The sequence below is a fragment of the Salmo salar genome, chromosome 07 (assembly GCF_965601325.2).
Source record: "Salmo salar chromosome 07, fSalSal1, whole genome shotgun sequence".
Lineage (NCBI taxonomy): Eukaryota > Metazoa > Chordata > Actinopteri > Salmoniformes > Salmonidae > Salmo > Salmo salar.
Window position 1 is genome coordinate 58092211 of NC_138297.1, and position 12369 is coordinate 58104579.

Consider the following 12369-nt stretch of genomic DNA (forward strand, 5'->3'; position numbering starts at 1 on the left):
ATGATATCATTCAGACTTGCCCGAAATAACCAAGGTCAACAGCTACTGTCATCCTTGGGTAAAGGCTGTGTTTGGACCTGACCAGCCCCGCCACATTATTCACCGTCTCAGCTTTAAGAGAGAGCAATCTCTGGCATGGGTTTCTGGCTCCAGTGAGTGTACACATGTAAACAGATGACCCTGTAATGATGCAGACTGTCTGGGGTGTCTCCTGAGTTTCACCCTGGGTGCTGTTTACAATGCTAGAGGACGTTAATCTATCTCCACCAGCCTCTGTCTGCTCAGCCTATAGAGAGCCATGGTGTCTCCTGACCTGGAGTAGGAAGTTAACAGCCAAAGCAGAGTTTGGTTTCAGTGGACAGTTTTGGTTCCAAGTGACCTTAATGTTGTGTCTGGGTTCTTTATGAAGCCCTGTCTGGAAAGGAATAGGTCAAAGACTAGTTAGTGCTACAGTACAGATGCCTTATTGGTCTCTGGAGTTGTTCAAGTATGCTCAAGAGAGAGTCAAACTTTGTACAAATAGAAAACTCACAGTAAAAGGTAACCACCTAAAGAGGTGTGTAAACTCCTATCTCCTATCTAAAAAACTTTAGTTGCATCTCAACTCCTTCAACCCTGACCCCACAGTTGGGTTCACAGGTGTGCGAAAATGTCCAGTCTGGAGGGTGCTGGAGAGCCAGAGGTGAGACTGGGATCTGGGTGTGTTTGCGGTGGCATACTGTAGGGCTCCGGAGCCCAGGCTAGAGATCCCTTCCCTCCATACTCAGTTACGACTAGGTGGTTTCACTTGGCCACATCAAAGGGCCATTTAATTAAATAGCACCCTTAAAAACATACACAATGTACATGTGTTCACTTTCACTAATACACAAACACTCACACACAAGTACGTGTGCATACACACACCTACACACACATGCGCGCATACACACATGCACACTCATACACACACATGCACACACATGCACACACACACACACGCCGACTAGCATATAAGTTCCTGGTGAGAACTGTAGCTCAAGACAAAATGAGTAACCTGCTATGTTCCTATTAGCTGAGCTTAGTTGACGGCTGGAGAGACAGACTTTTATGGAACGATGAGCTTCAAGGCATATTGGCGTAACCCTCTATAACACTGTGGAGAGAGACCAAAGTTGGAACTGAGTACAATTGAGCCGAATATCATATAATCTATCTGTGTTATGAGATTTCATACTGTACCATGCAAGACATCTCTGCGTCCAGTAACATCCTCTCTGTCATATAACCCTTCCTTCATACTGTATCTTCAACAAGTTCTACTTTATGTGAAATATACTGCTCTGTACTCTTCACAACATGGCGTCCAGCCCAACACAGACATCAAAACAATCTGTACTCCAAACTTTTTATTAATTCAGTTTCAAAGGAATCTGCATTAAATAGAGGTCTTATGGGAGGGTGAATTTGAAAGAGTTTGCCATGAGTTGAATTCAAGGGCATGTACTGTCTGAGACTACCTTATCGCTATACTGCATCTAGACCTATCCAGTAGAAATTAAGTCTGCTTCATGCAGGGGCGCAACTTTAGTTTTAGAAGTGGGGGGGACATAATTATTATATCAACATTTTTTATTCGGATAAACACTCCAAAAAGCCTACTCCGACTGCTTGGAGGCATCCGCATGGTCCTAAAGTACATCATTGCCTTATTTTGTATCACATTCCAATTATAAAATGGGGGGGGGACAAAAAGGCCATTTCAGTATGTGGGGGAGACGTGTCCCCCGTCCCCAGTGAAAGTTGTACCCCTGGCTTCATGTTTTGTTTCCTTGTCACGATACCGTTGAATATTGTGATACTGGTACCGTGACAACCTTACTATCCAGACAAACAGTCTATACTGCATCTAGACCTATCCATCGTAGAAGAGAGCCTCCCACTCCTTAGGGACTTTGCTAACATCATTATAAATGTTAACCCGGCATGACATAAACACTTGGCATTTGAGAAACCTCCGGAAACCACAAACATCAACAAGAGTGTGACCCCACCAGCCATTATCCACATTCTTTTGAGCAACAGCAATATCTTTCTAAAAACGTAATTTTGTCAGAGCGTCACCTAATCCACAGTGTAACACGCAAATGTTAATCAAGCCCCTCTCCCTTTTCTCTCTCCCTCATTCCCTCGGTCTCCCTCTCTCCCAGTATCCGGCGGCCTTGATGAATCTGGGCGCCATCCTCCACCTGAATGGGCGGCTGCCTGAGGCGGAGACCAACTACCTGCGGGCGCTGCAGCTCAAGCCTGATGACGTCATCACCCAGTCCAACCTGCGCAAGCTGTGGAACATCATGGAGAGGCAGGGTCTGAGGACCACGCAGGGGCCTTGAACCCTCAAAGACCCAGGAAATTGCCCCAAGTGAGGTCCCCTTAATAGGAGTGAAGGACCTAAAAAGAGGCGGGAAACCCCAGGAATGGAGCAAATAGTGGCCAGGGGATTGGTGTGCCTCAGGGATGAATACCGAGGCCAACCCAATCTGTTTGAGATCAGTAGTCTCATTGGAACGGTAGTAAGGGAAGCTTATAAACCTAGTGACCAGAGGCCTGAGGGTTTCTAGGGTCGATATGACGACCTGAGCTGGGTCGAAGAACAGTCGAGTCACATCAGGATGGGAGAGGTTAGCTACACAAGTCAACACAGCAAGGATGACAACCCATGGCTACTCAGAGGCAGCCTTACTGAGGTCACAGTGCAAGGACTGGGATAGTCCTCATTAGACAACAAAAAACATTCTTAAGACGAAAGCTGAGGGGTTACGTGATGACTCGTATCTCTGGGCCCATTTTAATTTATTTACTTTAATTGAAAATTCTCCCTCCGAGACCTGTGTGTATTCCAAATCACTTAATTTGAGTTAGGATGTGACTACGGAACAGAAGTCATAATTCTACTCCATTTGATGATGTCATGAGGTCTTTGGGGGCCAAACGTTGTACTTGCTGTTGGTGCACGATAAACAAGTTGGTCTGAATATTTGCGTTACATACAGGATATTACGGTCTGGGTTTAATGCTGATTGCACATAAAGTTGCCCTGCGCTTATCATGACAGTGATAAATTCAATAACTATTTCCAGTCAAACCCATATTTTGAGTCAAATAAGACAAAACTACAAATGATTCCATCAAGGATGCCAACATATCCAAGGCACAACATTTATTCACACCCAACAGTAGGTATTTTTAGACTGTGCTAATGGTGTACATTGTCTTATGTATCAGGATATCCAGCAGACAAGTTCTTCCTGATGCATGTTATGTATTTTATTGTAATATAATTAAGAAGTTTTATTTCATTTCATGTGATCAGAAGATTATTAACTTATTGATTTGTGTTTACTGTCTGTGTCAACACCAACACTGTGCCCACACACACACACACACACAGGTTGATCTAATTCTATAGAAACAACAAGTGGAGTTCTAAGGCAATGTGTCGCCGCTTAGGGATATCAGGTGGTGTGCTACTGTCAGCCAGGCTCTCCTATCAGTGAAAGAGTTTACTAATTGATGGTAAGAGTTGTTGTTTTTTAAAGATGGTTGTGTGTGTTTAAATGATGGGGGATTTGTAGCTTTTTGTCCTGTTCATTATTATATAATTCATGTTAATTATGTTCCCTGTATTCCATAATAAAAAGACACCTTCAGACCTTGAGTGGGTTAATTCATTGTGGCGTCATCAGATTTTGTCTAGAGATTTAACATTTCACATCTAGATTTTATAGAAAGGACATCCATTTCAAAGTCTTCATTTGAGTTGGTCCCAATAGATACTGGAATTCTGTCTAAAACTGTTAAAATCTTCTGACTTCATAGGGAGGGGAATCTTGTGAATAATTTAGTAATACATCTCTCTATCTACACTTTACTTGCCTACTCTTAGTTTCCATGGAGACCTCTTGACAGAGAGGCGAGAGTTAGGGTTGAGTAGAGATGATTCCTATCTCATCCATTTTAGAGAACATCCTCTGGTGTGTTAGTTTGAGAGTATACATGCAGCTCTTCAAAATATGACAATATGTTGACATACACACACACAAATGCAACTCTGGACACAGAAAGTAGACAAATCCATGTGAAAGCAAACTAATGATGAGGACTACTTTTTTGGGGGCAATCCCAATTTCTGCCAGGACTTGAGCTACTGACGAATCAGATGAAGATCAAAAGAGGATTATGATAAAGCCCCTGACTCTGAACACACCAGGGTGTAAATATTTAACAGGGTATGACTGAGTCAGGAGACACTGCCATTAGGAGTGATAGAGTCAGACTGAGAGACACTGACTGCCATTAGGAGTGATAGAGTCAGACTGAGAGACACTGACTGCCATTAGGAGTGATAGAGTCAGACTGAGAGACACTGACTGCCATTAGGAGTGATACAGTTGGACTGAGAGACACTGCCATTAGGAGTGATAGGGTAGGTACAAGGAATAGGGTAACATTACATATTTATTCTCTATTGTGTAACATCATACCTTTGAAGGAGTGAATGATCTCCATTGAGGGTTAGCGTTGTGGCTTAGTCCACCTTTAACACTTTTCATCAACATTGACTGGGAAATATAAGGTAACTGAGCTATAGCCATTCTTTTCCATGGGAAAAAGTTTAGCTAAAGTTCCAGACTGAAAGGCAATATGGTTTGGAAGTGGAGGCCAAGAAAAAAACAACAAGAGCTGAAAAAAAGTCATCAAAATGTCAGAGATACAGCTAGTAGCCCCAAAAAAAAAAAAAAAATATATATATATATATATATATATATATATATATATATATATATATATATATATATATATACACTGCTCAAAAAAATAAAGGGAACACTTAAACAACACAATGTAACTCCAAGTCAATCACACTTCTGTGAAATCAAACTGTCCACTTAGGAAGCAACACTGATTGACAATACATTTCACATGCTGTTGTGCAAATGGAATAGACAACAGGTGGAAATTATAGGCAATTAGCAAGACACCCCCAATAAAGGAGTGGTTCTGCAGGTGGTGACCAAAGACCACTTCTCAGTTCCTATGCTTCCTGGCTGATGTTTTGGTCACTTTTGAATGCTGGCAGTGCTTTCACTCTAGTGGTAGCATGAGACGGCGTCTACAACCCACACAAGTGGCTCAGGTAGTGCAGCTCATCCAGGATGGCACATCAATGCGAGCTGTGGCAAGAAGGTTTGCTGTGTCTGTCAGCGTAGTGTCCAGAGCATGGAGGCGCTACCAGGAGACAGGCCAGTACATCAGGAGACGTGGAGGAGGCTGTAGGAGGGCAACAACCCAGCAGCAGGACAGCTACCTCCGCCTTTGTGCAAGGAGGAGCAGGAGGAGCACTGCCAGAGCCCTGCAAAATGACCTCCAGCAGGCCACAAATGTGGTATGTGTCTGCTCAAATGGTCAGAAACAGACTCCATGAGGGTGGTATGAGGGCTCGACGTCCACAGGTGGGGGTTGTGCTTACAGCTCAACACCGTGCAGGACGTTTGGCATTTGCCAGAGAACACCAAGATTGGCAAATTCGCCACTGGCGCCCTGTGCTCTTCACAGATGAAAGCAGGTTCACACTGAGCACGTGACAGACGTGACAGAGTCTGGAGACGCCGTGGAGAACGTTCTGCTGCCTGCAACATCCTCCAGCATGACCGGTTTGGCGGTGGGTCAGTCATGGTGTGGGGTGGCATTTCTTTGGGGGGCCGCACAGCCCTCCATGTGCTCGCCAGAGGTAGCCTGACTGCCATTAGGTACCGAGATGAGATCCTCAGACCCCTTGTGAGACCATATCCTGGTGCGGTTGGCCCTGGGTTCCTACTAATGCAAGACAATGCTAGACCTCATGTGGCTGGAGTGTGTCAGCAGTTCCTGCAAGAGGAAGGTATTGATGCTATGGACTGGCCCGCCCGTTCCCCAGACCTGAATCCAATTGAGCACATCTGGGACATCATGTCTCGTTCCATCCACCAACGTCACGTTGCACCACAGACTGTCCAGGAGTTGGCGGATGCTTTAGTCCAGGTCTGGGAGGAGATCCCTCAGGAGACCACCCGCCACCTCATCAGGAGCATGCCCAGGCGTTGTAGGGAGGTCATACAGGCACGTGGAGGCCACACACACTACTGAGCCTCATTTTGACTTGTTTTAAGGACATTACATCAAAGTTGGATCAGCCTGTAGTGTGGTTTTCCACTTTCATTTTGAGTGTGACTCCAATTCCAGACCTCCATGGGTTGATAAATTGGATTTCCATTGATTATTTTTGTGTGATTTTGTTGTCAGCACATTCAACTATGTAAAGAAAAAAGTATTTAATAAGATTATTTCTTTCTTTCAGATCTAGGATGTGTTGTTTAAGTGTTCCCTTTATTTTTTTGAGCAGTATATATCACACACACAAAATAGTGTCTTCAAAGTGATAAACTATTCAGAGTAACATGAAAGTGTCTCCTGACCCCTGTAGAGAGAGGAAATAGAGTGGTCTAGTTCTCTCAGTGTGGCTCCATCTCAATGTGAATCTGTGTTTCCCAGGTTACATGAGTTCAGCAGCCAACGAGGAAGTGCTTTGATGCACTCTCTTCCTCCTGTCCGTGTGGCTGACCTCACTATGTGAGGACCGGAGGAGCCATTTCTAGTCCAACAACAGCAGTTCAAACACAGCAGCAAAAACTGTCTGGTAATGTAGAAACTAGGATCCTGTTCAAGGTGAATGTCATGCTGAATGCCATGTTGCATCGACACTGATAAGACTCTACAGATTGAGGGACGGTTTCCCGGACACAGATTAAACCTAGTCCTGGACTGAAAAGCATCTTCAATGGAAATTCTCTATTTACATAGGTTTTTAGTCCAGGACAAGGTTTATCTGGGTCTGGGAAACCTGCCCTGATTGTTTTAGGAACTACAAACTCAAACCCTTTCAGAAGAGGTTGTATTTCAGATGTTTCTCTACTTCCATGCTTGTTCCAATGAGAACAGAAATAATTTATCACCTCACCTAAACAGTTTAAACAGAGCTATCCTAAAATTCACTAAATTCATTTTTGTGTGATATTTGTTTCTATGTAGCTTGTTGTGATGAAATGCAAGGCTTGATTTTGTTTAAACTGTGTGCATACTGTTTAAGTGAACATTTGGCCTGAAAAGGAAATGGTTTCAACTCAAATGTTGTGGTTTAGTCACAGTGAAAACTTTGAATTATAATTTATAAAACAATGAAGTGATTTCAAGGACCAATTCAGAGCGAAATATGCAAAATAAAAAACTAAAAATTCAATGGACATGTTCAATTCATTTGATTCATTCAAAGTTTTAATTCCATTCCAGTACTGCGGAGTGACTGCCCTGAGTTGACAGAAATCGAGCACTTTAGCATCTCATCTTCAATCATGGAAAGGGGCCTACAGGTGCGCATAAAGGTCAACAGCGACCTCTACTGCCAGTGCTCTGAATCTTTTTTTACTCGGCCACAACCTTTCCTACTGTAGGCTAACTAGTCTGGCTAACACCTAACTTTCAAAGTCCTGCATCAGCGTCTGGAATGGCTCTTCGATGTTGTCGGCACAATGCGTCGATAACGAAGGGGGCTGTGCTGACTTGTTGGTCCTCCTTGTCTTTCTCACTCAAACACCCACACTCAGCCCCCGAGCGCTGCCCTATTCCGACACCACCACAATAGCCTATTACACAATCCATCGTGATAGAAATTATTTCCATTGAGAATGGACCACTGTTTAAAACAACAGTGAATAGAAATTGCATTTATTTGAATGCAAAATGTCCATTCAACCTATTCAAATGACAGGCTTACAGTTCATATTGCACATGGCAACTCATTATAGGTCACTCGGTCTACATCTTTATTTCAATAGTACTGAATTAAGTACTCTGGATATATCTGATTGGGATCAAATATGACAAATATTCTGGGATACATGACATTGTCCACACAACTGTCATGGAAGTTGATAGCACTTTTGTCATCAGGCTTGAGGAAATCTGTCTTTCCCAGTGTAGTTTTCCCAACTATCACCTTGCACAGAAAGATTGTTTTGGTCTTTTGGCTACTGAAGCCTTGTGGTGCCTCACCAAACAGAGGTACTGGGTCAGTGTTCCTTGGACTGTACTTGTCTGCATATGAGGCAAATCTTGCAAAGTAGGTTCCTACATAAAAGGAAGAAGAGGGGTAATAATGGGGTTACTGTACCAGAGAGATTATACCTGCTGTCATACATACTATATTCATTTATAGCCTGTTTCATCATCACTTACCTTTTCCAAGAACATGGCCATTGATACCAGCTAACCTGTTGTCAAAATTGTATGTACAAATTGAGTGTACGTTGCTGAATTTTGTTCCATGAAACAGCTTCTCCTCCTTGACCTCTGTAACACCTTGAATCCTTCCCAACTGAATCTTTTTCCTTTAAAAAGAGAAGCACCATGTAAAAAAGGCCTTCCTGCTCCTCTCCTCTCTACATAACTCCCCTCACAGTCCCTTCAGTCCCGTTAGTTTGGCTGCTCAGCCTACCCAAATTATTCCTCACCCATCATAGAACTGCCATTCGCAACCAATATGAGCGCTTGGAAATGCGCATCTGGACACTGCACCCGCCCACTCAGGTCAGAGTGTTATCGTTGTCCGACGGGAGTAGACGCATGTTTCTGACTACTTTTAGTTGTCGACAGTAACACGAATGTCTGAATGTTGTACGTGTATCGAAATGCAGGGCATTTATTATGGGTATTACATGCTGTGTAATTTAAACGTTTTTATTTAACCTTTATTTAACTAGAGAAGTCAGTTAAGAACAAATTCTTATTTACATTGACGGCCTACCCCGGCCAAACACTAACCTGGACGACGCTGGGCCAATTGTGCGCCGCCTTATGGGACACCCAATCACGGCCAATTGTGATACAGCCTGGAATCGAACCAAGGTCTGTAGTGACGCCTCTAGCACTGAGATGCAGTGCCTTAGACCGCTGTGCCACTCGGGAGCCCCAAAAATAATGGTTAATTACCACTAATTACTTCCTGTTACTTTGATAGCTTTCAGACATATGTTCTACTGTATGGCTGTTACTATTCTTTAATGTTCGAGTTGCCAATACTGCTTTGCCTATTGTTTATCATATGTAGTATTATTCCGTACAGCCATAAGTGTTATGGCATTGGATGCACAAGTACTTTTGCAGAAGTGGTTTAATTGTTGTATTGGTAAACAGACTTTTGCATACACACGCTACCACAGCGTTTTCCATAGTGGCTTCAACATCATGTTCTAACCGGACAGCACTATAGAGGACAGAACCAAACCAATCAGTTAAGTATATAGTGGGTGAGGGCATTCACCGCTGACCACTCAGACGGGTGAGGGCATACCAGCCAACCGTTTTCACGTGGTCCTTCTAGCCGGATTTAGTGACCAACAGTTTTTTACATGGTCCGTCATTTCTCCGGATTTAGCGACCAATAGTTTTTACAATGGTCAATACAATAGTGATAGAATACCACCAAATTAGATAGGAAATGTATACTGTACTACATCCATCTATTTCTGGAGAAATTATAATAATATGATGATGATGTAAATTCGATTTCCTCTTACCTACAGTAAAATTCCCAAAGGTCCAGGTTCTGTATTCTACAGATGGATTTGATGCGTCTGTCTAGTTCCCCATCCTTTAAGCAGCCTGCCACATAATTATATTCAGCTGTATCTCTCTTCAGACCGAACACCTATGGGTTAATGATGGAAATGAAATCATACTCAGATTACAAACAAACTCAGGATAAGTGATAAGTAAACAAACATGTTATATTATTAAAGAATAACCGACTCTAAGGTTTGTTTATATACTAGATACTACGTCTAGCATCTGATGTGATTGAGTTAGCAACAACTTGCCCTTTAAACAATCTAATTTTCCACTGGACATATATTGCTTTGTGTTCCCAAATCAATAAAAAAGAGATTACAAAAACTGATATGTAGAACATTTGTTTTCGTTTTATAACTTTATTTTCATCTGCACCTGATAGGGGTATTTGGGGTCCACCGCTTCCCAGTGTGTGGGCACTGAACTAACACAAGAGCATCTAAAAGAGAAACATAATAAACAATTTCATGTTAAAAGAAACCAAGCCACCAGTGAGTTGGTTTCACTTTCATTTCTCAGTAAGTGAGAGTATGTGTTGCCTAAAGGTGGAGCAATACATTTCAGAGACATGTTTGATCTGGATCCATTCCATAACTTATTGAACCCCAGTGATCACAATTGACAAATCTAAAGTTTCACCTTCCATTATTCCCAGTTTCGTGAGTCTTGTTGGATCGTTTGATTCGCCTCTGCTTCCTTGTTTTGATGTCAGTCAGAACCATCTCTGCAAATCAAATAGTCAGTGCTATCAGTTCACAACATAAAACCTTTGATGTGAAAATAACATCTAAAAAATTACCCAAAAAATACTGTATGATATTATTGTGGATACAGGTTGATAGTTAGGAATCAAGTAAATACCAGCAAAATCCAGCTTGTTGATGCCTCTGGATGTGGATATCTGTAACACTCCTTTTGGATTTCTTGTGTAATACCTTTCAATGTCCTCACTGGTCAGAGATTTTCCTTCCATTTGATCATCCTGAAAGAAAAATACAATTTCTAAGACAAAGCAAAGTCTGAAAGATGTAAGAGTTGGACCACTGGGCACAGACGTCAATTCAACGTCTATTCCAAGTTGGCTCAACATCATCTCATTGAAATTATGTGGAAACAATTTTGACTCAACCAGTGTATGCCCAGTGGGTGTGGGTGAATGGGTGGGGGGGGGGGGGGGTAGTGGGAGATTAACTCTAGACTGACAAAAGAGACACCTACCTCAAACATGTGCCACGTTCCCCTTTCGTCCAGGTAGAACCAATGCCATGGATTTGTTTTGTAATCTGTCATAACAGGCATGTCTGAGGTGTCCATGTCCTCAACTTCTGAACTCCTTTCTGATTGAATCCACATCTACATCAGGACACACACACATATCATATTTACAGAAACACCACTGAAATTTGGCTTGATAAAATACTAGGGAAAATGTTACTTTACCTTCTCCTGAGGTTTTGTTTTGTAGTAAAGGTGAATGGTACTGTAGCTATCCAAGATTAGCCTGCCACTCCTGATCTGGTTCAGCACTGCTTGAAAATGCTGTAGTAACATCACCAGTCAAACCACACCCTCTTAAAGGAGGACGTCCTTGTCTGAAAGTCTGGTGTATGACGCCCACCTGTGGATTAAAATAAATCAGCTTTTTAGATGGAACGTCTGAGTCACCAATAAAGTTGACGTCAGACTTGTTTTGCATATACAGTTGAAGGCTTACATACACCTTAGCCAAATACATTTAAACTTAGTTTCACAATTCCTGACATTTAATCCTAGGAAAAATTCCCTGTTTTAGGTAAGTTAGGATCAACACATTATTTTAAGAATGCAAAATGTCAGAATAATAGTAGAGAGAATGATTTATTTCAGCTTTTATTTATTTCATCACATTCCCAGTGGGTCAGAAGTTTACATACACTAAATTAGTATTTGGTAGCATTGTCTTTAAATTGTTTAACTTGGGTCAAACGTTTTGGGTAGCCTTCCACAAGCTTCCCACAATAAGCTGGGTGAATTTTGGCCCATTCCTCCTGACAGAGCTGGTGTAACGGAGTCAGGTTTGTAGGCCTCCTTGCTCGCACACACTTTTTCAGTTCTGCCCACAAATTTTCTATATGATTGAGGTCAGGGCTTTTTGATGGCTACTCCAATACCTTGACTTTGTTGTCCTTAAGCCATTTTGCCACAACTTTGGAAGTGTGCTTGGGGTCATTGTCCATTTGGAAGACCCATTTGCAACCAAGCTTTAACTTCCTGAATGATGTCTTGAGATGTTGCTTCAATATATCCACATAATGGTCCTGCGTCATGATGCCATCTATTTTGTGAAGTGCACCAGTCCCTCCTGCAGCAAAGCACACCCACAACATGATGCTGCCACCCCCGTGCATCACGGTTGGGATGGTGTTCTTCGGCTTGCAAGCATCCCCATTTTTCCTCCAAACATAACGATGGTCATTATGACCAAACAGTTCTATTTTTGTTTCATCAGACCAGAGGACATTTCTCCAAAAAGTACAATTTTTGGCCCCATGTGCAGTTTCAAACCGTAGTCTGGCTTTTTTATGTTAGTTTTGGAGCAGTGACTTCTTCCTTGATGAGCGGCCTTTCAGGCTATGTCGATATAGGTCTCGTTTTACTGTGGATATAGATACTTTTGTACCAGTTTCC

General features: G+C 42.4%; 2 protein-coding genes across 2 annotated transcripts in view; one reads left to right on the top strand and one right to left on the bottom strand.

Moving 5' to 3' along the window:
- LOC106594585 (protein O-mannosyl-transferase TMTC2) overlaps positions 1 to 3697 on the top strand; it is a 147047-nt gene extending 143350 nt beyond the window's left edge. Inside the window, exon 12 of the mRNA XM_045722250.2 lies at positions 2190 to 3697. Coding sequence (XP_045578206.1) covers positions 2190 to 2372 — 183 coding nt within the window. The 3' untranslated portion in view covers positions 2373 to 3697. The remainder of the gene's footprint in view (positions 1 to 2189) is intronic.
- A 3631-nt stretch (positions 3698 to 7328) lies between these two features.
- On the bottom strand, positions 7329 to 11255 carry LOC106609653 (protein mono-ADP-ribosyltransferase PARP11). Its single transcript, XM_014208617.3, has 8 exons — positions 11143 to 11255; positions 10921 to 11055; positions 10564 to 10684; positions 10342 to 10426; positions 10078 to 10141; positions 9651 to 9781; positions 8311 to 8462; positions 7329 to 8202 (listed from the first exon to the last, which is right to left on the bottom strand). Exons 1-8 carry the CDS (start codon positions 11251 to 11253, stop codon positions 7904 to 7906), a joined length of 1098 nt encoding a protein of 365 aa, XP_014064092.3. The 5' UTR covers positions 11254 to 11255; the 3' UTR covers positions 7329 to 7903.
- Between the last annotated feature and the right edge of the window lie 1114 nt (positions 11256 to 12369).

What these genes read in the sequence shown, in the direction of transcription:
- LOC106609653 (XM_014208617.3), bottom strand. Translation starts at nt 11,253, where the DNA reads ATGTTACTACAGCATTTTCAAGCAGTGCTGAACCAGATCAGGAGTGGC. An exon ending in ACCCCAAATACCCCTATCAG is followed by an intron (nt 9,782 to 10,077) that starts GTGCAGATGAAA and finishes ATTAACCCATAG; the next exon opens with GTGTTCGGTCTGAAGAGAGA. An exon ending in CTTTGGGAATTTTACTGTAG is followed by an intron (nt 8,463 to 9,650) that starts GTAAGAGGAAAT and finishes CTCTTTTTAAAG; the next exon opens with GAAAAAGATTCAGTTGGGAA.